The sequence below is a fragment of the Nothobranchius furzeri genome, chromosome 18 (assembly GCF_043380555.1).
Source record: "Nothobranchius furzeri strain GRZ-AD chromosome 18, NfurGRZ-RIMD1, whole genome shotgun sequence".
Classification (NCBI taxonomy): Eukaryota; Metazoa; Chordata; class Actinopteri; order Cyprinodontiformes; family Nothobranchiidae; genus Nothobranchius; species Nothobranchius furzeri.
Window position 1 is genome coordinate 18,666,132 of NC_091758.1, and position 20,432 is coordinate 18,686,563.

The 20,432-nt window shown below is 42.1% G+C and overlaps 1 protein-coding gene across 16 annotated transcripts in view; it reads right to left on the reverse strand.

The window, feature by feature from the left end:
• The window catches only part of smoc1 (SPARC related modular calcium binding 1), a 127,353-nt gene that overhangs the window by 30,871 nt on the left and 76,050 nt on the right, over positions 1-20,432 (reverse strand). For 5 of the 16 annotated variants that reach the window (XM_054741815.2, XM_054741810.2, XM_054741808.2 and 2 more), the window contains exons 2-9: positions 12,889-13,054; positions 12,030-12,101; positions 10,603-10,715; positions 10,032-10,131; positions 6,320-6,370; positions 5,856-5,903; positions 3,495-3,527; positions 1,677-1,766 (exon numbers count right to left, since the gene is read on the reverse strand). In XM_054741815.2, coding sequence (XP_054597790.1) covers positions 1,677-1,766; positions 3,495-3,527; positions 5,856-5,903; positions 6,320-6,370; positions 10,032-10,131; positions 10,603-10,715; positions 12,030-12,101; positions 12,889-13,054 — 673 coding nt within the window. The remainder of the gene's footprint in view (positions 1-1,676; positions 1,767-3,494; positions 3,528-5,855; positions 5,904-6,319; positions 6,371-10,031; positions 10,132-10,602; positions 10,716-12,029; positions 12,102-12,888; positions 13,055-20,432) is intronic. The other 11 variants (XM_054741821.2, XM_054741818.2, XM_054741816.2 and 8 more) reach the window with 7 other exon arrangements.

Below are 20,432 nucleotides of genomic sequence, written 5' to 3' on the forward strand. Positions count from 1 at the left end.
AAACATGTGACCTAACAGCTTTTCTACTCCCTGCATCGTTCGAGGAGTTCAGCTATGTGTTTTTATGGTTTTAATCCTGGCAGTGGAGTGGAACAACATCATATATGACATCAAACAGCAATATCAAACCTGATTTCTTTGTTTTTCTTTAACTTATTCACTGTCATCCGTCCTCTGATCAGAAAGCCCACAACTTCCAGCGTTTCTGAGAAATCTTTATGTTTTTTGAAAGGTCATAGAACATTGTGATCTATGACGTGTGACACTCACGGATGAAAATCCGCTTTAGAGGTGCGATGTTTACTGTCAAGGTTCCCATGCTCATCCCATTAAAAAAACGCATCTGACGACTTTAGCAGTCGATGGCAGTGAATGAGTTCATAACAATGTTATTTGGAATATTCAGGAATAATAGAAATAATTATTATGAAGTGCACATGCAAAGTATTGTTTGTTTGAGATCTAGCAAAGCTGCTGGGGGGCGGACGGATGCAAACTAGTAATCACAACAGAAACTACAGAATTATTAGAAGAATCTTCCTAATTAGTGAAAAGGGAACGTATATGGTAGTCAGAGGAAAACTAAACCAGTTCAGTGGCTGATTATTATAGAAAAACTGTAAAAAGTCAAATATTTTATAAGTTTTAGTGAGAGCTGGATGTTTTCATTGGATGTAACAAAGCATTTTCAGGAAGCATGATCCCAGGATTGGGTATTGAAGCTATCGGTCAGGTCCTGCTTTTACCATCTTAGACGTGTTTCAAAATTAAAGTCCATCCTGAGTGTTCGTCTTCTACAATCTGTGATTCACGCATTCATCACTTCTCGGTTGGATTATTCAAACTCCTGTTTGTACGGTATCAGTGAGGCGGCTTTGTCTAGGCTTCAGCTTGTTCAGAATTCTGCAGCAAGGTTCTTGACTGGAGCTGAAAGAAGACACCACATCTCACCTATTCTTAAAACGCTTCACTGGTTGCCCGTTAAATTCAGGATCAATTATAAAATTTTACTTCTCACGTTCAAATCCTTAAACGGTCAAGCTCCTCCCTATCTGTGTGATCTCCTTCATTACTACCACCCTCCTCGAGCTCTTAGGTCTGAAGATCAACTCCTCTTAACTGTCCCTAAGGCACGTTTGAAGACTCGTGGGGAAAGGGCTTTTTCAGTCTGTGCCCCAAAGTTATGGAACTCATTACCACTGCAGGTTAGGCAAGCTTCCTCTATCGGCGTCTTTAAATCTCGTCTGAAGACCCTCTACTTCACTTACGCATTCGATCCCTAATTCCATAACTCCTTAGCTCATCCATTGTCCCTCCTAGACAATTCAATTTTAATTTTGTGTTTTTATATTCTGGTTTTATTTGCTTTTACTGTTAATAGTCTGTTGTTTTATTTATTTTGCTCCTTTTTACATTTTCCATCTACCTGACTATTTTAACTTGAGTTTTCTTGCTTGTTTTTTGTGCAGCGCTTTGTATGGTTGTAATGCCGTGTTGAAAGCGCTCTATAAATAAATTGGTATGGTATGGTATGGTACACCATTTAGCTTCAGCAATCTGCTGAAGGGAATTCTACATAACTTCAGTTCACAAAGGAACAAAAAGCGGAGGGTCATTAGGAATCTGCACATTAGCTGTTTTATGTACAGGTGGAAGAAGAGCTAGAGGAGGCTTACCTTCACCCTCAGGGGAGATGTGGGTCTCCATGGTGGGTGTGGGCTTGGAGCCCTCATCTGGATTCAGAGTGAGAAAGAAACGGAAAGAGACTACCATTATTGAGGTTAATACAATCTACTCTCCAGAACTGTTGAATGGTTTGGATTTGCACATGGCCCGGCCAAGAGCGAGAGAGAGAGAGAGAGAGAGAGAGAGAGAGAGAGAGAGAGAAAGAGAGAGAGAGAGAGAGAGAGAGAGAGAGAGAGAGAGAGAGAGAGAGAGAGAGAGAGAGAGAGAGACACAAAAATAAGTCACTATTAAACTTCTAAGATCCAGGATTCATTAATGCTTGGTTTAACAAAAACACTGGAGGAGATTTAAAATTAAAAATTTGCTATAAATATAACAAAATTGGGGCTGCACTGTGGTGCAGTGGTTAGTGACGTTGCCTTGCAGCAAGAAGGTCCTGGGTTCAAATCCCAGCCTGGGATCTTTCTGCATGGAGCTTGCATGTTCTCCCTGTGCATGCGTGGGTTCTCTCCAGGTGCTCCGGCTTCCTCCCACAGTCCAAAACTATGACTGTTAGGTTGATTGGTCTCTCTAAAATGTCCTTAGGTGTGTGTGCGTGTGTGTGTTTGGTTGTTTGTCCTGTGTGTCTCTGTGTTGCCGTGCGATGGACCTGCCCAGGGTGTACCCCGCCTGCATGCCCTGAGACAGCTGGAGATAGGCAGCCCCCCCCGCGTCCCTGCGAGGAAAAGCGGGTAAAGACGATGGATGGATGGATGGATGGATGGATGGATGGATGGAAATATAACAAAAGTACGATTATTGTATCCAGTTGTCATTTTAATAAATCTCAGCGATGAGTCCAGCTTTAATGTCGTCTTCATCTACCTTCTGCCTTTCTTAATACCTGCTATTAAAAATCACTGCAACATATCAAAGCTATATAAAATAAAAACGTATTAAACACTTTTGGCCTCTTTCTAAAGCTTTGCTCTAGCTTCTCAGCCGCACATGAAATCCAGTCAGTGCAGTAAAATCATGAAACCTTTTCTTTCCCAAAACAAACGAACCCAGCTCTTATTCTGAGGCGCAACACTGACCTGTAGATCTGTGTGTGCTTCACTTACTAATCACCAAGTACTCAGTTGTACTCAGTTACATATCTAAATACGCGTATAGATTAGTAAATGTAATTTGTTGCCTTTCATCTATTTAACTTTTAGCTTTCTTTTGCATTTAATTTAACAGCAAAATATTTCTGTCAATAAAAACCAAAAATAGTGTTTTTGTTTGCTATGTTACTTTTCATAACCACTTGATTTATGATGGCTAGTCTGGCACCACAGTATTCTTTTTTATTACCTCAGAATTATTGTATTTTTTAAAGTATTTTTATTTTGGATCTTCATGAAGACCAGCCAATCCCATTAAACTGGTCAAGTCGTTTAAAATTCCTGCACAAATTTTGCACTAAGCCCAGGAAGTTCAGCTTCCTGTGAAAAGTGTATTTTTAACATACATTTGCAGACATATCTGTTATAAATGCGACGTATGCATAGCTTTCCATCACTTCAGGAACAGAATTTGAGTTTTACTGCGACCTTCTGACTTACAGTGGGATTGATTTAGTGATTTAGTAAAACATGACATACCAGTGGCTGTTTAGGTAGGTCATCATTTTGTGGCTCGATACAATAATACGCAGGAGAGACGATCACATTATCTTTGATTTCAGTCATGAAGATAGCAAACCCCCTGGGCTGAAGGAAACGCTCAGACAGGCTGAAGCAGCAAATGTTGGACCTCCCAAAGGAGCTTCCTAGAATACTCACCACTGAGCAGTTGTTGGTGAATCTGGAACATTCCTTAGAGAGTAAATCAGTCAAAAGCAAACAAAAGAAAAACTTTGATATGGAGTTCATTCCACCAACAGTTCAGTCCCATCCTTAAATCAGATCACATGACAGTACAGTGACAACATTTTAGGGTCAGTCTGACCTGATTTCATTCAGCTGTAAATAAACTGCAGCAGCTGGTCTCAGACAAGCAAACAAGAAAATACAGAAACAGGTTTTGTCTTCTAAATATTTACTTTAGTTTACTCATCTATAGAAGGAAATTAATAACCTTAATGATAAATGATAAATGAGCCGCACTTGTATCGCGCCTCTCAGAGTAAGGACTCCAAAGCGCTTTACACTACAGTGTATCATTCATCCATTCACACACACATTCACACACTGATGGTGATGAGCTACGATGTAGCCACAGCTGCCCTGGGGCGCACTGACAGAGGCGAGGCTGCCGAGCACAGGCACTACCGGTCCCTCCGACCCCCACCAGCAGGCAAGGTGGGCTAAGTGTCTTGCCTAAGGACACAACAGCAGAATTCTCTGTCCGGAGCCGGGATCAAACCTGCAACCTTCCGATTACTGGACAACCCGCTCAACCTGTTGAGCTACTGCTGCCCAACCTACAGCATAGGGAGCCTACAGTCACGCCCATCTACTTCCGAACCATGGGTCCTCAAAGAACGGAAAAATGAATGCAAGTCAATGGGGCTAAAAACGCTATTTTCTAATTCCTCTTGTTATGTTCCACGGATTTCACATATGGTGTCCGTGAATTTTGAAGAAGCATTTTGATACCAAGAACTCACTTGTTTTCCAACGAGGGGAAACGCTATTTTAGGTTTTGTGTGAAAATAAGTCCAAGACTACAAATGCGCTTCACTAAAATGACGTCATCGAACCAGACACGGAGAAGACTGAGGGAAAAGGGCTGTAAGTTCAGCGAACTTCAAATCCTTCTTTCAGAAGGAAATCTGGCCATGTGGTAAGTAGCAGCTACGCTAGGGGAGAAACATGTCATCTGGTTTGTAATCATGCTAATTACAAACTTTTACAAGCTAATAAAATGCAAAGCACATGACAGGTGTGGCTGAAACACACATCACTACTTTACTTTTAAGTTGCAGTGCAACATATGTGCGATCCAGGGCGTAAGGCTAAGCAGATCAGAAAATACCGTTTTTAGCCCCATTGACTTCCATTCATTTTTTTGTTCTTCCGGGGACCCATGAGCCGACCGGAAAGGGAGGAGATTTTAGGCTCTCTGTTTGCTCAATTTGTTAGCCTAGCAGTAGCAAAGGATGTTGCTCTGCAGGTTGGTCTAGCCATGCAACATTGTAGCCTCAGCCGGTATACCACTGGCCAGAACAATTCTACATTGCACCAATCACAACACACTGTTTGTGGAGTGGCGTTGGGCAGGCTTAGCACCGGAGCTGAGACTGAGAAAACTACAAAGATGGCGTCGGGTCAGGAACAATGCTAGTTTGAAACGGCTTTGGCATCAACTTTGGACAATATAGACTTAGGCTTTTCTTTGAGAAAAGAGCAGATAGAGGTACTTAAGTCCTTCATTTGGAAAAAGGTCATTGACTAAGTTCTGAACCGCTGAATATGTAACATTGTTTATTGCTCTGATTGGTACTAGCGATGTCCTGGTACACAGAGAAAGTTTGAAAGACAACCATAGACTCCGCCGAGCTCTTTATGTGGATCGTGGCCAGACTATATTTACATATATAAGATGGTTCGCCAGCCAATTTTTTTGTTTAATTTAGGTCTGAATAAAAAAATAAATAAAACAGGTAAAATTGAGTAAGTTAAACTTTAGATTGAAATGTAAAACTTCTGCTCAGATAATGAGATTTTAATAACATTTATGTAACAATGTATAAAAATTCTCCAATAGACTGAAGGGCCTGAAGAATTGAGTGCCTGTTTACATAAGTGCAGCCCAACCCTAACTGTTGCATTTTAAAATGTCTTTATTTGTTTTAATAATGTTTGTGTGTATCTTTTACACTCTAAAAAGCAGAATCTGTTTTTCAAATAAAGAAATTCCAAACAAAATCTTTACATAACCCTAACTTCAGGCCTTGAATCAGTCAAACAGTAAACACTTTTTATTTAAAATTCTGCCGAACTCAACACGCTCATAATGTTTAGAAAAGAAGAAAAAAAGCAACTTTGGATTTCAGACCTCTTAGCATTTCATTATCCGATAATGTAACTTTCTGGTTGGACAAATATGGACTTTGGACATCAGGTGGAGCAAAATAAACTACAAAGGCAAACGGGAACATCGGCATGTCCACACACAACAAACAGCAGAGCTCAACTCACCTCTTTTACCGGTGGTCGGTGTCCCAGGTGGTTTATCAGTTACCGACTCTGTGAGAGATGGGGGGAGGGGGAAGACAACATGAACAAAGCCTGGAGCAAACAGCAGCTTTTAACACTCAAGATGGTTCACGCTAAAATCTAGAGCTGACACTTTTGTTCATCCAGACAGAAACGAGGGGAGCTTTTTCTGAGACTCGCACACACAAGCATCCTGTTAGTACTTGACTGTTTCCCACTCTGAAACCCCGTCCACACTGCCCTGACTTTAAATATGCTTCATCTGTAAGAAAAAAACTAAATAACAGGAAGAAACTGATCCGCATTATTTGATGCATGCAAGGTGGTGTCATGCATGGGTGCAGTGAATGGAAAAGGGGGGGGGGGGGGGGGGGGGGTCAATTGCAACCAATCACTACAGAAAGGAAGAATTTTTGAGTGAAAGCACCTAAAGAAAAATTTACTACCTGACAGTCCACTCTTCCCAGCATGAGTTCCCATATATTCACTGAGATTTCCTGCAAACGTATGCAAAATGATTCATTTGGGTCATCGTCTCCAGGGGTGTTTAGCATGTCAGAAAAGGTTATCAGAACGGGGAAATAAGTTGTGCGCGTTTAAAGGTAGCAGCTCAGCTAGAGGGGGTTTATTGTGTCCAGATTCAGGTTCTGGCCTCACACATACGTACCTTTGCAAGAAACCACAAAGATATTGGATCTTATGCAGGACAGAAGGAGCTAGAAGTGCTGCTGTTACCCGTGAATTAAAATTAAACAACAAAAAAGTGTAACTGAGATCTGGTGGAGAGAGAAAAACTGATTATTGTAACAGGATGTTGTTTCCAAGATCATTCTAAGAAAGTCTTCTGCTAACTGTTAGGTTTTTTTATGTGAGTTTAAGACATTAGATTACTAAACTTTAACTTTAAAATTGTAGTGGAACATTAACAGATTACAGGTTTCCTAATAACACACCTAAACAAGGTGTATAAAACCCATAAATATTTACTCTTTTACCTATTGAAAAGCCTCCCGAATGGCCTCCGTTTAGAAAAATAGAGGTTACATTCTGAAGGACTGATGAGCTAACGGCTGGTCTCAGAGCAGTGGATACCAAAGTAAAGTCCCTTTGCTGCCTTAAAACAGCTCCAATCCTCACAATTATACCGGCATTGCATGCTTTCCTGCATAGGTGTTGCATATTTATGCTGCAGGAACATTTATAAAACCTTGGAGATTAAAGGTGCTTTTTTGTAAAACTGGCATCCTGTGGTCAAATTTGACTATGGCTGTCAATTTGTAAAGAAAAAATATGTCTCTCTTACTCCCGCTCCGTGAGTTTCGCGGCTGTTGCCAGTTACTGATCGGTGCCAGACGATTCTACGCAAGACAACATAAATTTTTATAGAACATTTAATCTAAATCTAATTATTAAGGGACTTTTTAATGGAAGAAAAATTCTTCAAAATGTTCATTTTGATTTACTCATTCAGTGTTACAGTGGGTACGGAAAGTATTCAGGCCCCAACAATTTTTATTTTGTTACATTGTATTTGTTACATTGCAAACATTTGCTAAAATCAATTAAATTCATTTTTCCTCATTAACTCATTCACTGCCATTAACAACTAAAGTCGTCATTAGCATTTTTTTACTGTTTGGGCATCGGAACGAGCCCCAGCGCTGAGAGAACAAACATCTCAGCTCTGAAGCCGATCTTCATCCGCATACGTCACACGTCACATGATCAGTAAGCAGAACATCTATGTGTTAGGACAGCGGTTCCCAAACTTATTTAGCCGCCCACCCCCTTCTATGTCCCGACCATGTCGACTGAGGTCCTGGGTACTCTGGAGAAGGTTCTTGTCCAGGATATCCCTGTACTTGGCCACAATCATCGTTCCCTCGATTGCAACCAGTCGTCCTGTCCCTGCAGCTGAAAAACACCCCCGCAGCATGATGCTGCCACTGCCATGCTTCACTGTGGGGACTGTATTAGACAAGTGAAGAGTAGTGCCTGGTTTTCTCCACACATACCGCTTAGAATTAAGGCCAAAAAGTTCTATCTTGTCTCATCAGACCAGAGAATCTTACTTCTCAACATATCTGGGTCCTTCGGGTGTCTTTTAGCTAACTCCATGCTGGCTTTCATGAGTCTTGCACTGAGGAGAGGCTTCCAACGGGCCACTCTGCCATAAAGTCCTGACTGGTGGAGGGCTGCAGTGATGGTTGACTTTCTACAGCTTTCTCCCATCTCCTGACTGCATCTCTGGAGCTCAGCCACAGTGATCTTTGGGTTCTTCTTTACCTCTCTCACTAAGGCTCTTCTCCCTCTGTAGCTCAGTTTGGCCGGACAGCCTGCTCTAGGAAGGGTTCTGGTCATCCCAAACGTCTTCCATGTAAGGATTATGGAGGCCACTGTTCTCTTAGGAACCTTTAGTGCATCAGAGATGTTTTATAACCTTGACCAGATCTGTGCTTTGCCACAATTCTGTCTCTGAGCTCTTCAGGCAGTGCCTTTGACCTCATGATTCTCATTTGCTCTGACATTGTGAGCCGTAAGGTCTTATATTTGTGTGTGGCTTTCCTAATCAAGTCCAATCAGTATAATCACACACAGCTGGACTCCAATGAAGTTGTAGGACCATCTCAAGGATGATCAGAAGAAATGGAAAGCACCTGAATTAAATATGAGAGACACAGCAGAGGGTCTGAATACTTGGGATCATGTGATATTTCAGTTTGTCTTTAATAAATATGTATAATGTCTAAAATTCTGTGTTTTTCTGTCATTATGGGGTGCTGTGTGTACATTAATGAGGAAAAAAATAAATTGAATTGAATTTAGCAAATGGCTGAAAAATAGAGTGAAAAATTGACGGGGTTCTGAATACTTTCCGTACTCGCTGTAAATGATAAAGGTTGGGGATAAGCGCACTGCAAAAACTTTGAGTTATCATTATTACGAATATTCAATCTGAAGCAAATATGTAGTAAATATTTAGGCGTGGCTGAGCTACAGTGTAAAGTCTACAAAGATAAATGACAAACAGAGAAGTGTTGCTAGCTTTTGGACAGCAATTTATATCTGATGCTTATGAAAATAAACATTTTAACTTGTGCTTTATGGATCCTAACAGTGCTCTAATATGATTAAATACTGTGATTGTCGTGGTCTCTTCAGGATCCAGAATATGATGTAAACTTTAGTGGTTACTAAGGCACAAGATGTGGCAGAGAAGGGGGAAAAGATGCCTGTCCTGATAGGTGAGTGAATGCAAAGGAAGGACTGTCTGTTAAACAACTTCAGAAGGCCATGTGACCACTTTCACCACCACACTAAATGTGCACCACATGCCCTAGTTGATGTGCAACCCAATTTTGGAAAAGTGCCCCAGAGTATTATCTTCTGAGAGAAAATGATGGCGATTATTATAAATGGTTCCCATCCAGGATGAGCGTTCAGATCTTGTTTTCTTCTCCTGCCTACTGAGAGCAGTTACAGAGGGGCTGGGGCAGGAGGGGCCCCTGCGTGTACAGCCATTAGCCTTCTTCTTGACCCTGCACCTGCTATGCACCACATGACGTGTGATGCACATGTGCTATAGTGCAACGCGCTGTTCACAGACATGCTTTCTGTCATCTAAGGGATGTAGCTGAAACTTTTATAAGTGCAGTCGGCATACATTTATTGTGAATAGAGTACTAAATCATCATAATTTATAATATAAAGCTGTCGTAGAATGAGGTCTATGAAGGAGGAAATGAGTGCCCCTGGGAGTGTCAGTTGAGGGCTTCCAGGGGAGCCTATCTCATCACCCTTTTGGGGGAGCCACACTCCCCCTAGCTCCCCCATAGTTTGAACCCTGGTTGGAACATGTCGACGTAAGGGTGTGTAGCTTTCTTGATACATAATACCATTTCTCCCTCGCCTTTAAAGATTACAAATTTACATAGAACGCAGGTCAGAAACAGCTGATGTGCTTCATTTGACCATCTGAGTTGTCTTTATTCAACAAAAACAAGGCCAATGTGGGTTTAGATGCTTCTGCTGCTTTAACTAATACTGATCAAAAGCTTTGAACAAAAAGTATAAGTTTGTTTTTTAGGAGGAGTAAACAATACTTTGAAAACTTGGTAAGCCAATCAGGAACCAGACTGCCACGCCCACTCCTAGTACCTGAACACACTGGTGTCCTGTTGTGCACAGAGGAGCCACTCACTGGCTTGCCATCGTTGGTGACACACCAGCAATAACCCGTCAGAGTATGGCACTGAACCTGCATGGATAAAAGATAGTTATACAGAGGTACGCTAACATTTATTTGAATTTAACTTCACACAAAAAAGGGGAATGAATAAAAATCCTGCTCTGGGATGGTACAAAAGGCTGACTGAAAGAGAAAAACGAGGCGTGATAAGTGACCTGCACTTGTATAGCAGCTTTCAGAGTCACAGGACTCCATAGAGCCTTACACGGTGAATCATTCATCTATTCACACACACATTCGTACACTGATGGTGATGAGCTACAATGTAGCCACAGCTGCCCTGGGGCACACTTACAGAGGTGAGGCTGCCAAGCACAGGCACCACCCGTCCCTCCGAGTCCGCCCACCACCAGCAGGCAACAAGTGTCTCTGCCGGGAGCCAGGATTGATCCTACAACCCTCCGATTGCTGGACAACCTGATTTACCTCTGAGTTACTGTTGCCCCATCAGAGATTTAAAAGGAAGGCCCTGATGCGTACCTGGGCATATGTTCCATCCTCGTTGCATTCTGGGATAAAAATGGCCTCCTGAGGCCTCCGTGACAGCTCCAGAGCGGCGTTCCTCTCCAAACGGCACTTGGACTGACTCGCATCTGTAACATATTGACAAGGCAGTCTGCTCAATACAACCGCTGTTGTTCTCTAGTGCAGAAGACATGTGTTCTTGGTCAATAACACTGTTCACACCAGCCAGCTGTGGTGTACGTCTAGCCTCCGGTGACGTGATGCTCAGTGGCATATTTTTATAGAATTTTAACTCTGGCCTTCCTCTTTGAAAAGTGCTTTTATACAATAAGAAAACAATAAAAATGCAGATAGTTCAAAGTCTGCACAACAGAGGCTTGGCGTTGCAGGACCTCGTCTTCATCGCTGACTGCTACCAGATGTCGGATGTGAGCACAACATTGTTAGCTCAGAGGAATGCGTCATATACCTTGTGATTTTATTTTAAAAGTGTGGAAAACGAGATCGTGTTCTTGCACCTACGATGAGTCACTCTTGCTCCCAGGCGGGATGGAAATGAAAGTAGCATTAAAGGTTGGAGAAGCCATTCATAATGGTACTGTTTTTATTGCACTCACAGCTTATGTGGGGTTGAACTTCATGCTTAAATGTTCTTGTAAACATTTTCACAACAGGGAGCCGACCAGAGTGGCCGCAGCCCTCCACTTCTGGCAAATGCTCCCCCTGGATAAATAAAAGTTTAAAAAAGGCGTGTGTGGACCTGAGAGGAGACAGACATGTTGTCTCCTCTGCAGTAAAATGAATACAGAATTAAAAAGGGGTGGTTATGTCATAGAGGAGGTCATTTGAATTTATAAACACAGACTATGATTATATTTGGCATTGCTGGAAGAAAAAGCTGCTCGCTCTTTTGGACTGAACTTAGCACAGCTCCCTTCGTGTAAAAAAGTGCAGATTTAAACTATTGAACTACTTCTTTGGGCTGTGTCGTCTCATAAAGGCATCATTGTTTTCCCATCAGAAAAGTCCCATCTGATTTTTGCAAGGATCATTTCAGCTTTCATGGGTTTCCCCTGAAAATAAAACCAAGTCTGCTAATAAGGAGGGAAGTATAATAGACCTGGTGTCTGTTTTCCCATGAGACAAGGGGTCAAATATGGAGTTCAACTGTCATGCTCCAGCATCGACTCCTGATCTACCAATCTGTGTCGTTGCAGAGGAAGTGTGTGATCACGGTCTGTGACAACTTACACACCTACAGAGAGGCAGAAAATAAGACATCGTCCCATTCGATTCCACTTTCCAGTTTTGTTCTTTTCAGAGCTGTAAATGCATTTTAATCCACCATATATAGTGTCATGGGTAAGATGAAGGTACGAGCAACGCCCCTTTTTCCCCAGTAAATTTGACTGGCTTCACTATTTGGGGTTCTCACTCCCTACCTTTAGATTCGACATCCCTCCCTTCGAGGCTGGACGTTGGAGCTGGAGCCACCGGATGCTGGAAGCTTTTAGCTGGAAGACAAAAAGCTTTATGTACTGTACACACGTCCATTTATCTTATTTCATAGAACTGAATTAATTTCTCTTAACTGAAGTGAAAGAAAGTTGATTTACCAGCATGCAGTGTTGAGTTCGTGTTCTACAGAAGCTAACATTTAGCCTAGAAGTCTAGACAGAAAGTAGCAGAACCTAAACGATTTTGCTCTGCAGGTCGGACTAGCCACGTTCCACTGTAGCCTCAGCAGGTCTACCATTGGCCTGAGCAGTATTGTGTCGTGCCAATCACACCGCTCTATCAGTTTGGTGGGCAGGAAGTTGCGACAAAGCGAAACAACAAAGATGGAAGCAACTCAATTGAAACAGCCTTGGCATCAACTTTGGACTATTTAGACTTCTTTGAGTCAAGAGCAGATAGAGGTATTTGGGTTTATTTAGAAAAAAATGTTTTTGCGTGTTTTTCAACAGTTTGCGGTGGACTGCCCCGTTGACTGATGTCAGTAGCGTTGAGTATGTCACATTGTTCGTTGTCCAATAGCATGTTTGAAGGATAACTGTAGATCCTGCCCCATGACTGAGTTCTGTCTATCGGTCGTGGCCAGACTATATGTTCCTATATGATGATATAGGATGGCTTGCCAGGCTAGCTAACCTTCCCTCCAGCCTTTATTCTTATCATATGGGTCTAAATTAGTTTCATCACTTTGAAGAGTGTTTTTCCATCGGTCTGCAAAGGGAGTTGTTTCATGTTTGATGCCGTTGTTCAGTGGCAACGTGAAGATCCAGAGTTTGGGTTTCTCACCTCGACACCTGCCTCTGTGTGCCAGTGTTAGAGTCTTATCTCTGCAGCGTGCCTTCTGAAGTTCGCAGCCCGTCTCATAGCTCCGCCCATCGGAACCGCACACCGACTTGCCAAGAGTCCGTGAGCAGCTGATCCCACAGTGACTGTCTCTGTCTCCAATCAGCCACTGAAATGAAAAACCATCAAAAGAAACCAGTTGCAGTAAAACACACCTCAAATATCTAAGGGTGGTCATGTTTCAGGAATAAAACTTTTTTCATTTGTTCAAGTTTTCTGGTGTTTGAGTAAAGTCTGCGTTCAGTTCCGTCTGAGAACGTGCCTTAGCACGTCAGCATTCCTTTGTTTTGGCTTCTCTAAAAACAATGTGAGCTTCTCTGAGCTGAAGCTAAAGCCTGAAGGTTCATTTCTGGAGCTCATCTTTGAAGGCAGAATCAACCCTGATTGGGTTTCAAAGGAGCCACACATATTCTTCTCCTCCTCCTCCTCTCCTGATGTCTCAGGAGGGAGTCAGCGTTCTCTCTGCCTTAACCCTCTCTGGCTCAAAATAAGTTTTGATAAAAGGACGAACAACTAAGTCCTTCAGGGGTACTTCTGAGTTAAAAAATGCTCATGAAATGCATATGTGGAGTAACCAGGTAGGTAGGATTTAACTGTTGCAAATCTGCAACGCCTGCCTCCAGAGGGTTAAATATCTTCAAGCTCTAAAGGATTTTGGGAAACATTGCTGGATAGATGAGAGCTTTGAGTTGTTGAGGAGGGTGTCCATGCATCGATCTGCACCTGAACGCCCAGCAACAAAAAGCTGTTCATCGGGGGTGTTTGGATTACTAATTGACACCTGATCGGTCTAATTTCACCATCCTGCTGCAGAAAAACTAAACGACACAACTCTTTAGGTGGAAATGATTGCATGTGAAACGTTTCCTAAACACAGCATCTCTAAGGCTGTAGCGGCACCAGAGCTGCTGTTGAATCAGACATGAGAGTTCTTGCAAAGAGAAGGTTCTGAGGTAAGAAGGTGGAAAATCTCACTCAACCATTCTCCTATCAGGTCATTCTCAAAGTCATCTACAGCGTGTTGAGCTAACAGTTCTTCCCTCAGATCAGTCTTCCTTGTTGCCCAAATTCAATACAAACAAAAACGAAGTTCTGTTTTGGGAAAACAGTGAAAATGTTGCTTAGGGACGGATTTTCATGTAACGAGACAGTTTAGATCAAATCAGAAACTGGAGCTGGTGCACAACAGGATCTTATAAACAAATGAATCATCAGAAATGATCTAATCATTTCTGTATGTTAGGGTTGGTGTCAAAACCAAGAGAACTTTATTTGATTCTGTTTGGTTGTTGGCTTTTGACTTTTTCATTCAACTATAAAAATCTAAGTCTGACACGAGTCTGCTGAAATAAGCCATGTTTTAATGGTTACATGAAGATTAAAGACTCTTTATAATCTCATATTGCTGGGATGAGGATCAGTATCTTCAAACCTGTGGCCATGGTTCTCGATCGGAAAAGAAGGAATGGCCAATCCGGGGAGAGGTTCCACCTCAAGGGGAGGAATTTAAGTATCTCGGGCTCTTGTTTACGAATGATGGGCGGTTGGAGACAACATCTACAGTGATGCAATTATGACAAATAATGCCATGATGGACTGTGGGAATGTTTTTGATTACTCATAAAAAATCATTTGGACTCTCAGACCCACAATCATAGGTGAAAGACAGGATCTCCAATCAATAAGTTCATTAACTCCCAATGTTCATTCCAACAGACATCTTGCTTTTTTATTTATTCTTCTGAAATCACGATGCAAGGAAGCCAACATTATTAACTCATTCACTGTCATTGACGACTAAAGTTGTCAGCTGCATTTTTCAACGCTGCGGGCCTGAGAAAGAGTTAACGCCACGGCTCTAAAGTTGATTTCCATCCGTGTGTCACGCTTCACATGATCAGGAAGCAGACAATCCATGCATTAGGAGATCGGTTTGGGAGGCTGCTAGCGAGGCGATAATCGTAAAAACCGTCTGCAGCTCACCAACAACGGATTGTGAAGGAACAGAAAAAGCTAGAAACAAGCCGATTCTTCTTGATGTAAGAAGTGAGTCTACTTTTTCTTTTGGTAGTTTTGGTGTTCATGGTCATGGATCCCGATATTCTGTGACTCTTCAAAAAAAATGGTAAAAATGCTCAAAAACATTGGCAGTCAGGGGCTTTCTGATCAGATAACGGCTGGCAGTGAAAGAGTTAAAGTGACCTTTAAACGAGGAAGTTCAGGAGCAGACTTTAGACCTTTTCCATTTATTAAATGTCAGGTTGCATGAAAAAAATAACTCAAATATGCTTCAGAAAGAGTTTAAAATATATTTAAAACACACAGGAATTCCTCTGAAGCAACTCATTTTCTCCACAGTGACCTCTCTCTTTTATTTTTATTTTTTTGCCTTGTTCTGGCTATTACTATGTTTGCTGACCTGGGAACTTCACAAGAATTAAAGCTAATAAAACCAACGTGAGGTTTGAGAAGTAAGGATCAACACCTAATCTGTAATAATAAAAAGTTCTACAAGATATTTTTTTTCTACTTTTGAGTTGTCAAACGGTTTCAGCCGACACCAACAATAAAAAACATTCATTGTCTGATTCCCATCACTGATCACTGGTGTCATGAGACCCTTCAGAGCTTCCTGGTAATTTTGCCGGACCGTCACATCCCCGTGTCTCCGGACCATTTCAGGAATCAACAAAGTACCTGGATGGGATAGAGTCACTGGGCGGGTCTTTTGGTTAACTTGTGCTAATGAGGTGTTACTCAGTAGGAAATGACATCAGCAGATACCGCCAAACCACTGACATTTGTAAAACTGGAAGAGTTACTGATGGCACAACAAAAAAAGTTTGCGCTGCATTAAAATGGCCGTTTCTGAACCCCCTACGCTGTAAAATGTTGTGGAAATCCTCCCATAACACAGTCATTTGAACCGCTTTGTGGTCTCACAGAGCACCGTAAAAAAACTCTGCTTCTTCTGGTCATTGAACATCACATTTTACACCACACAGCCACTGTCCCAGTCCCCTAGTCCCTCAAATGGATGAAATTATGCCGTTTTTGGGCATTTGGCACTGATCAGTGACATCACTCACTGCCAAACATTTATAGTGGGAACACGGCTATAATTTATAATTTGTTAGTTTCAACAACCATCCGTAAAATTGTATAAAAGTGTTAACAGAGAAAGTCTCGGGTACAAAGTCCGGAGGTTGTAATGTCAAAGAGTCGACATGGAATGTGTTCTTTCTGAAACAGTAGATGCTTCATCTTCCAGATATCATCAGAAGGAAGCGGCATGTTTAGAGGTTCTAGAAGGTTCTGTGCAGCAATAAATCATTCATAAAACAAGGAATCTGCAAAATATTACTTCTTAAAATATCATCTGAACACAGGGACTCCTCCGTTTCAAACCTAAATTGATACGTATAAACTTGTGCAAGCAGGTGAAAGGAAAGTTAAACAAAAGAAGAGTAATACTGGACTAAAACCCAGCTCCCTTTGCCATAACAGTGTGTTTGGAACGAGCCAGACAGTTAGTCTTGCCTTGGCACCGGAGCATGAAGGAAAAGCTCTCGTCAAACAGCTCTGAAACTAAATTATGCTGCATGGTGAGTAAGTCCAGACAGGGAGAAAATAAAGCTCGTCGTTGTATTTTAACTTGCACGTCTTCCTCTTGGTTTTTAGCGAAGGAGAAAAGCAAAAATAATAATCCAGTTAGAGAAAAAGAAAGGCTGTTTCTGCAATATTTCAAGTTTTACAACATGTGGCAACTTTTTTTATTCGTTTTTCTTTTTAATAAATTAAATTATATATTTCTATGTGAAAAATAAAGAAAACAGATCATTTCTCAGCAGAGAAGACCATTTTTTAGCCGTTTATTCCTAAACAACCAAAACTGAATCTATGAGAACGATAAGCTAACACTGCCATGACTAAAGTTGAAGCAACTTTTTTTTCTTTTAGAAACCATTACACCACCATCCTTTTCTCCATGACGCAGTCATCAATGAGAAAATGAGACAGACAGCCATCCACGCACGAACATACCACAGGTCAATTTGGCCAAATTATTTAGTCAAAATGCTATCAAAGGTGTGGATCACCTGAAAAACCATTTTCTAATTATTATAATCAGTCATTCATGCAAGCTGAACATGAAAATAGTCTCCTACACTGATCTCCTGCATCAGCTTCTGATAGAATAGATGGTGAAACTCAAGGATTAGAAAAGCCTGAGAGGTCTACGTCACACTGTCGCTTTATATTCATGGACTCACCCATCTTGACTCATGACGGGGAAGGCTGTCCAGGAAACAGCAGAGAACTTCTCGTTTAGCAGAAGCTAACCGTTAGCATTAGCAACTCCACCACACAGCAGAAGCTCCTTCAGACTTGTGTTATTTGTGGAGATGAAACATCAACGTTGCAGAGCAGAGTCACTGGTAGAGTCATGTTGCTTTTAGCCAATCAGAGGCAAGATGTCCAAATATGAGGAAATAAGACTCCAAATTCTGTCGTGTTCTGTCACTCTCTCCAACTGACTCCTCCGCGCTGATACAAGCACTCCTGGGCTCCAGGTGTTGTTAATCAAGTGTTCAACACCTTTGAATAAAAAGAAACTGGAGTAACCTGGAAAAAAAAACACGCCAACACCGCTCCACCACGTAGTTTGTATATACCAGGGGCCGAGGGCCACTTATATTACTATGATGTTGAGGGCCGGTCCTGGGGGGGGACCAGCCAGACCCGGCCTGCGAGCCACCTGTTGAGTACCTCTGGTATGTACGGTCAAATATAAACAATTGTGTCAAATTCAGAAACCCTCGGAGACGACCTTCTTCCCACAGACCTACTGTCCTCCTCGTTCCTGACTCACTAACTTAATGGATGCAAGCCGTGTGCCTCCACTGTCATAGTAAAACTTTAAGTCACTTTCTGAGATAACACTGTCTGGAAACAAACCCTTTGGCCAAGTCCCCCCCCCCCCCCCCCCCACATCTGAGTCACACAGTCCCACCCACATTCTCCGCGACCGTAAAGGTGAAACCAGAGACGCCAGCAGATCACAAAGCATTCTCATTTCATGGTTGGGATCTTTTAAGTCGAAAAGTTGAAAATTAAGGTCCAATTTTTAAATAAATGTTGAAGGATGGGAAAATGTGACTTAGGTGTCACATTCTGACTCTTTGTTTAGCCCTCAGGATGTTGGGGACCATCCAGGGGTATGAGTTGAGGTGATAAACAGCAACAAATACATTTGTCACATACGACTAAGTACAAACGCCTCCTAAAATACATTTGAAATGAGTTTAAAAGGAAGCATAAATATCACTAAGAGCTGTGTGTCATCTTTCTTTTGAAGCAAAACAAAGAGGCATGTGAGTGATTATACATTAGAAACATAATTAAACAATAGCAAGACTGTGTTGCAACAGTTAAAAAGTAGAAGACTTGGTAGAAGGTGTGGATTTGCATTTCACAGAGTTGCATCAATAAAATATGAATTCACAACAGCAGCTGCTTTGCATGATTGAAACAAAAAGGATGGAAACTGCAAGCGAACATGTCTCAATTCATTTCTTGATAAATGAGCTGGAAGTAGATCATCCAATGGAAGGGTTGGTGGTTTGAATCCATCCTCTCTGCTGTAGCGGACACCTCACTAGATGCCCGCCTCCGAGGCGGACGGCATTTACTCTGGATGGTTAGCAAACACCTGAGTTAGCTTTGTTCTGCTCTACCTGTTGATTCTGCTTTTCCCAGGATTCACTGATCGCCTTTTCTTGTTCATTTTCTTTTCCCTCCTCTCACAACTCTTGATCACAATTTTTGCTTTTTCCATTTTTTATGATATTTTTAGTCATTTTTTATTCAATTCAATTCAATTCAAATTCAATTCAAAAATACTTTATTAATCCCAGAGGGAAATTGATTGCTGTAGTAGCTCAGAATAATAAAAATAATCAAGTCATCAAAGAGTTGTTGTATTTTACGATGGCTGTTGGCAGGAAGGATCTCCAGTAGCGGTCAGTGTTGCAGCGAAACTGAAGAAGCCTCTGACTGAAGACACTCTTCTGTTGTCGGACAGTCTTGTGAAGAGAATGCTCAGGGTTGTCCATCATTTTCTTGATTCTCTGGAGAATCCTTCTTTGCATTATCTCCTCCAGTGGTTCCACAGTCGTCCCCAGAACAGAACCAGCCTTTTTTATTAGGCTGTTGAGCCTTTTCAGGTCCCTGCTTCTGATGCTACTACCCCAACAGACAATGGCTGAAGAGATTACACTCTCAACAACAGACTTGTAGAAGATCTGCAGCATCTTGCTACAGACACTGAAGGACCTAAGCGTCCTCAAGAAGTGCAGTCTGCTGTGTCCCTTCTTGTAAACAGCTTGGCTGTTCTTTCTCCAGTCCAGTCTGTTGTCCAAGGTTTTGTATTCCTCAACCACCTCCACTTCTTCTCCCGTGATTGAAAGTGTTTGACTCCACCCTGTTTCTTCTGAAGTCTAAAATCATCTCCTTTGTCTTGTTCATATTCAAGGTCAGATGATTGTTTCCACACCATGCCACAAAGCGCTCCACCAGCTCTCTGTACTCAGCTTCCTGTCCATCTCTGATACGCCCGACAACTGCAGAGTCATCTGAGTATTTCTGTAGATGACAGGTCTCTGATTTGTACTGGAAGTCTGACGTGTATAGGGTGAAAAGGAATGGTGAGAGTACAGTCCCCTGTGGTGCTCCAGTGTTACTGATCGCCTGGTTTGATGTGCAGTTCTTCAGCCTCACAAACTGTGGTCTGTCTGTCAGCTAGTCTTTAATCCAGGCGATAGTTGAGGCCCCCACCTGTGTCTTTTGGAGTGTCTGGCAAAGTAAATCAGGCTTAATTGCCTGCAGCCTGCTTTGTCCAGATGACAGTGGATTGGTTGAAGCAGCTGGATGATGGCATCTTCAACTCCAACTCCATGGCGATAAGCAAACTGCAGTGGGTCCTGATATGTCCTAGTTTGCTTATTCAGGTGGACCAACAGGAGCCTCTCCAGGACCTTCATGATGTGGGATGTCAGGGCAACCGGTCTGTAGTCGTCATTGACTGATGGGCGAGTTTTATTTGGAACTAGAACAAGGCAGGATGTGTGCCGGAGTGTTTGTCCTTTACACAGTCAGACTAGACACAACAACACCCTTGATTTTCACATTTTCTTCATTTAGATGTGATTTGTGATGAACACAGATCTTGACACATTTCTATGTACTGATCCACAACTATATAAGATCATGTCAGAGGGTTACATGAGGATTGGTTCAGGTGGAGGGGGAAAAAAAGCACTTACGAGTTACCCTCCACCGGGAGGGCAGCTTTGCTCTGCAAAAAAACACCTCAAACAGATATGCAACAGACTTCAGACAACATAACATAACATGAGACTCCAATAGGAAGGCGGGGGGGTGCTGGGATCCTGTTTCCCCCAGCGAGAGCAGCCATCTACGGCGCT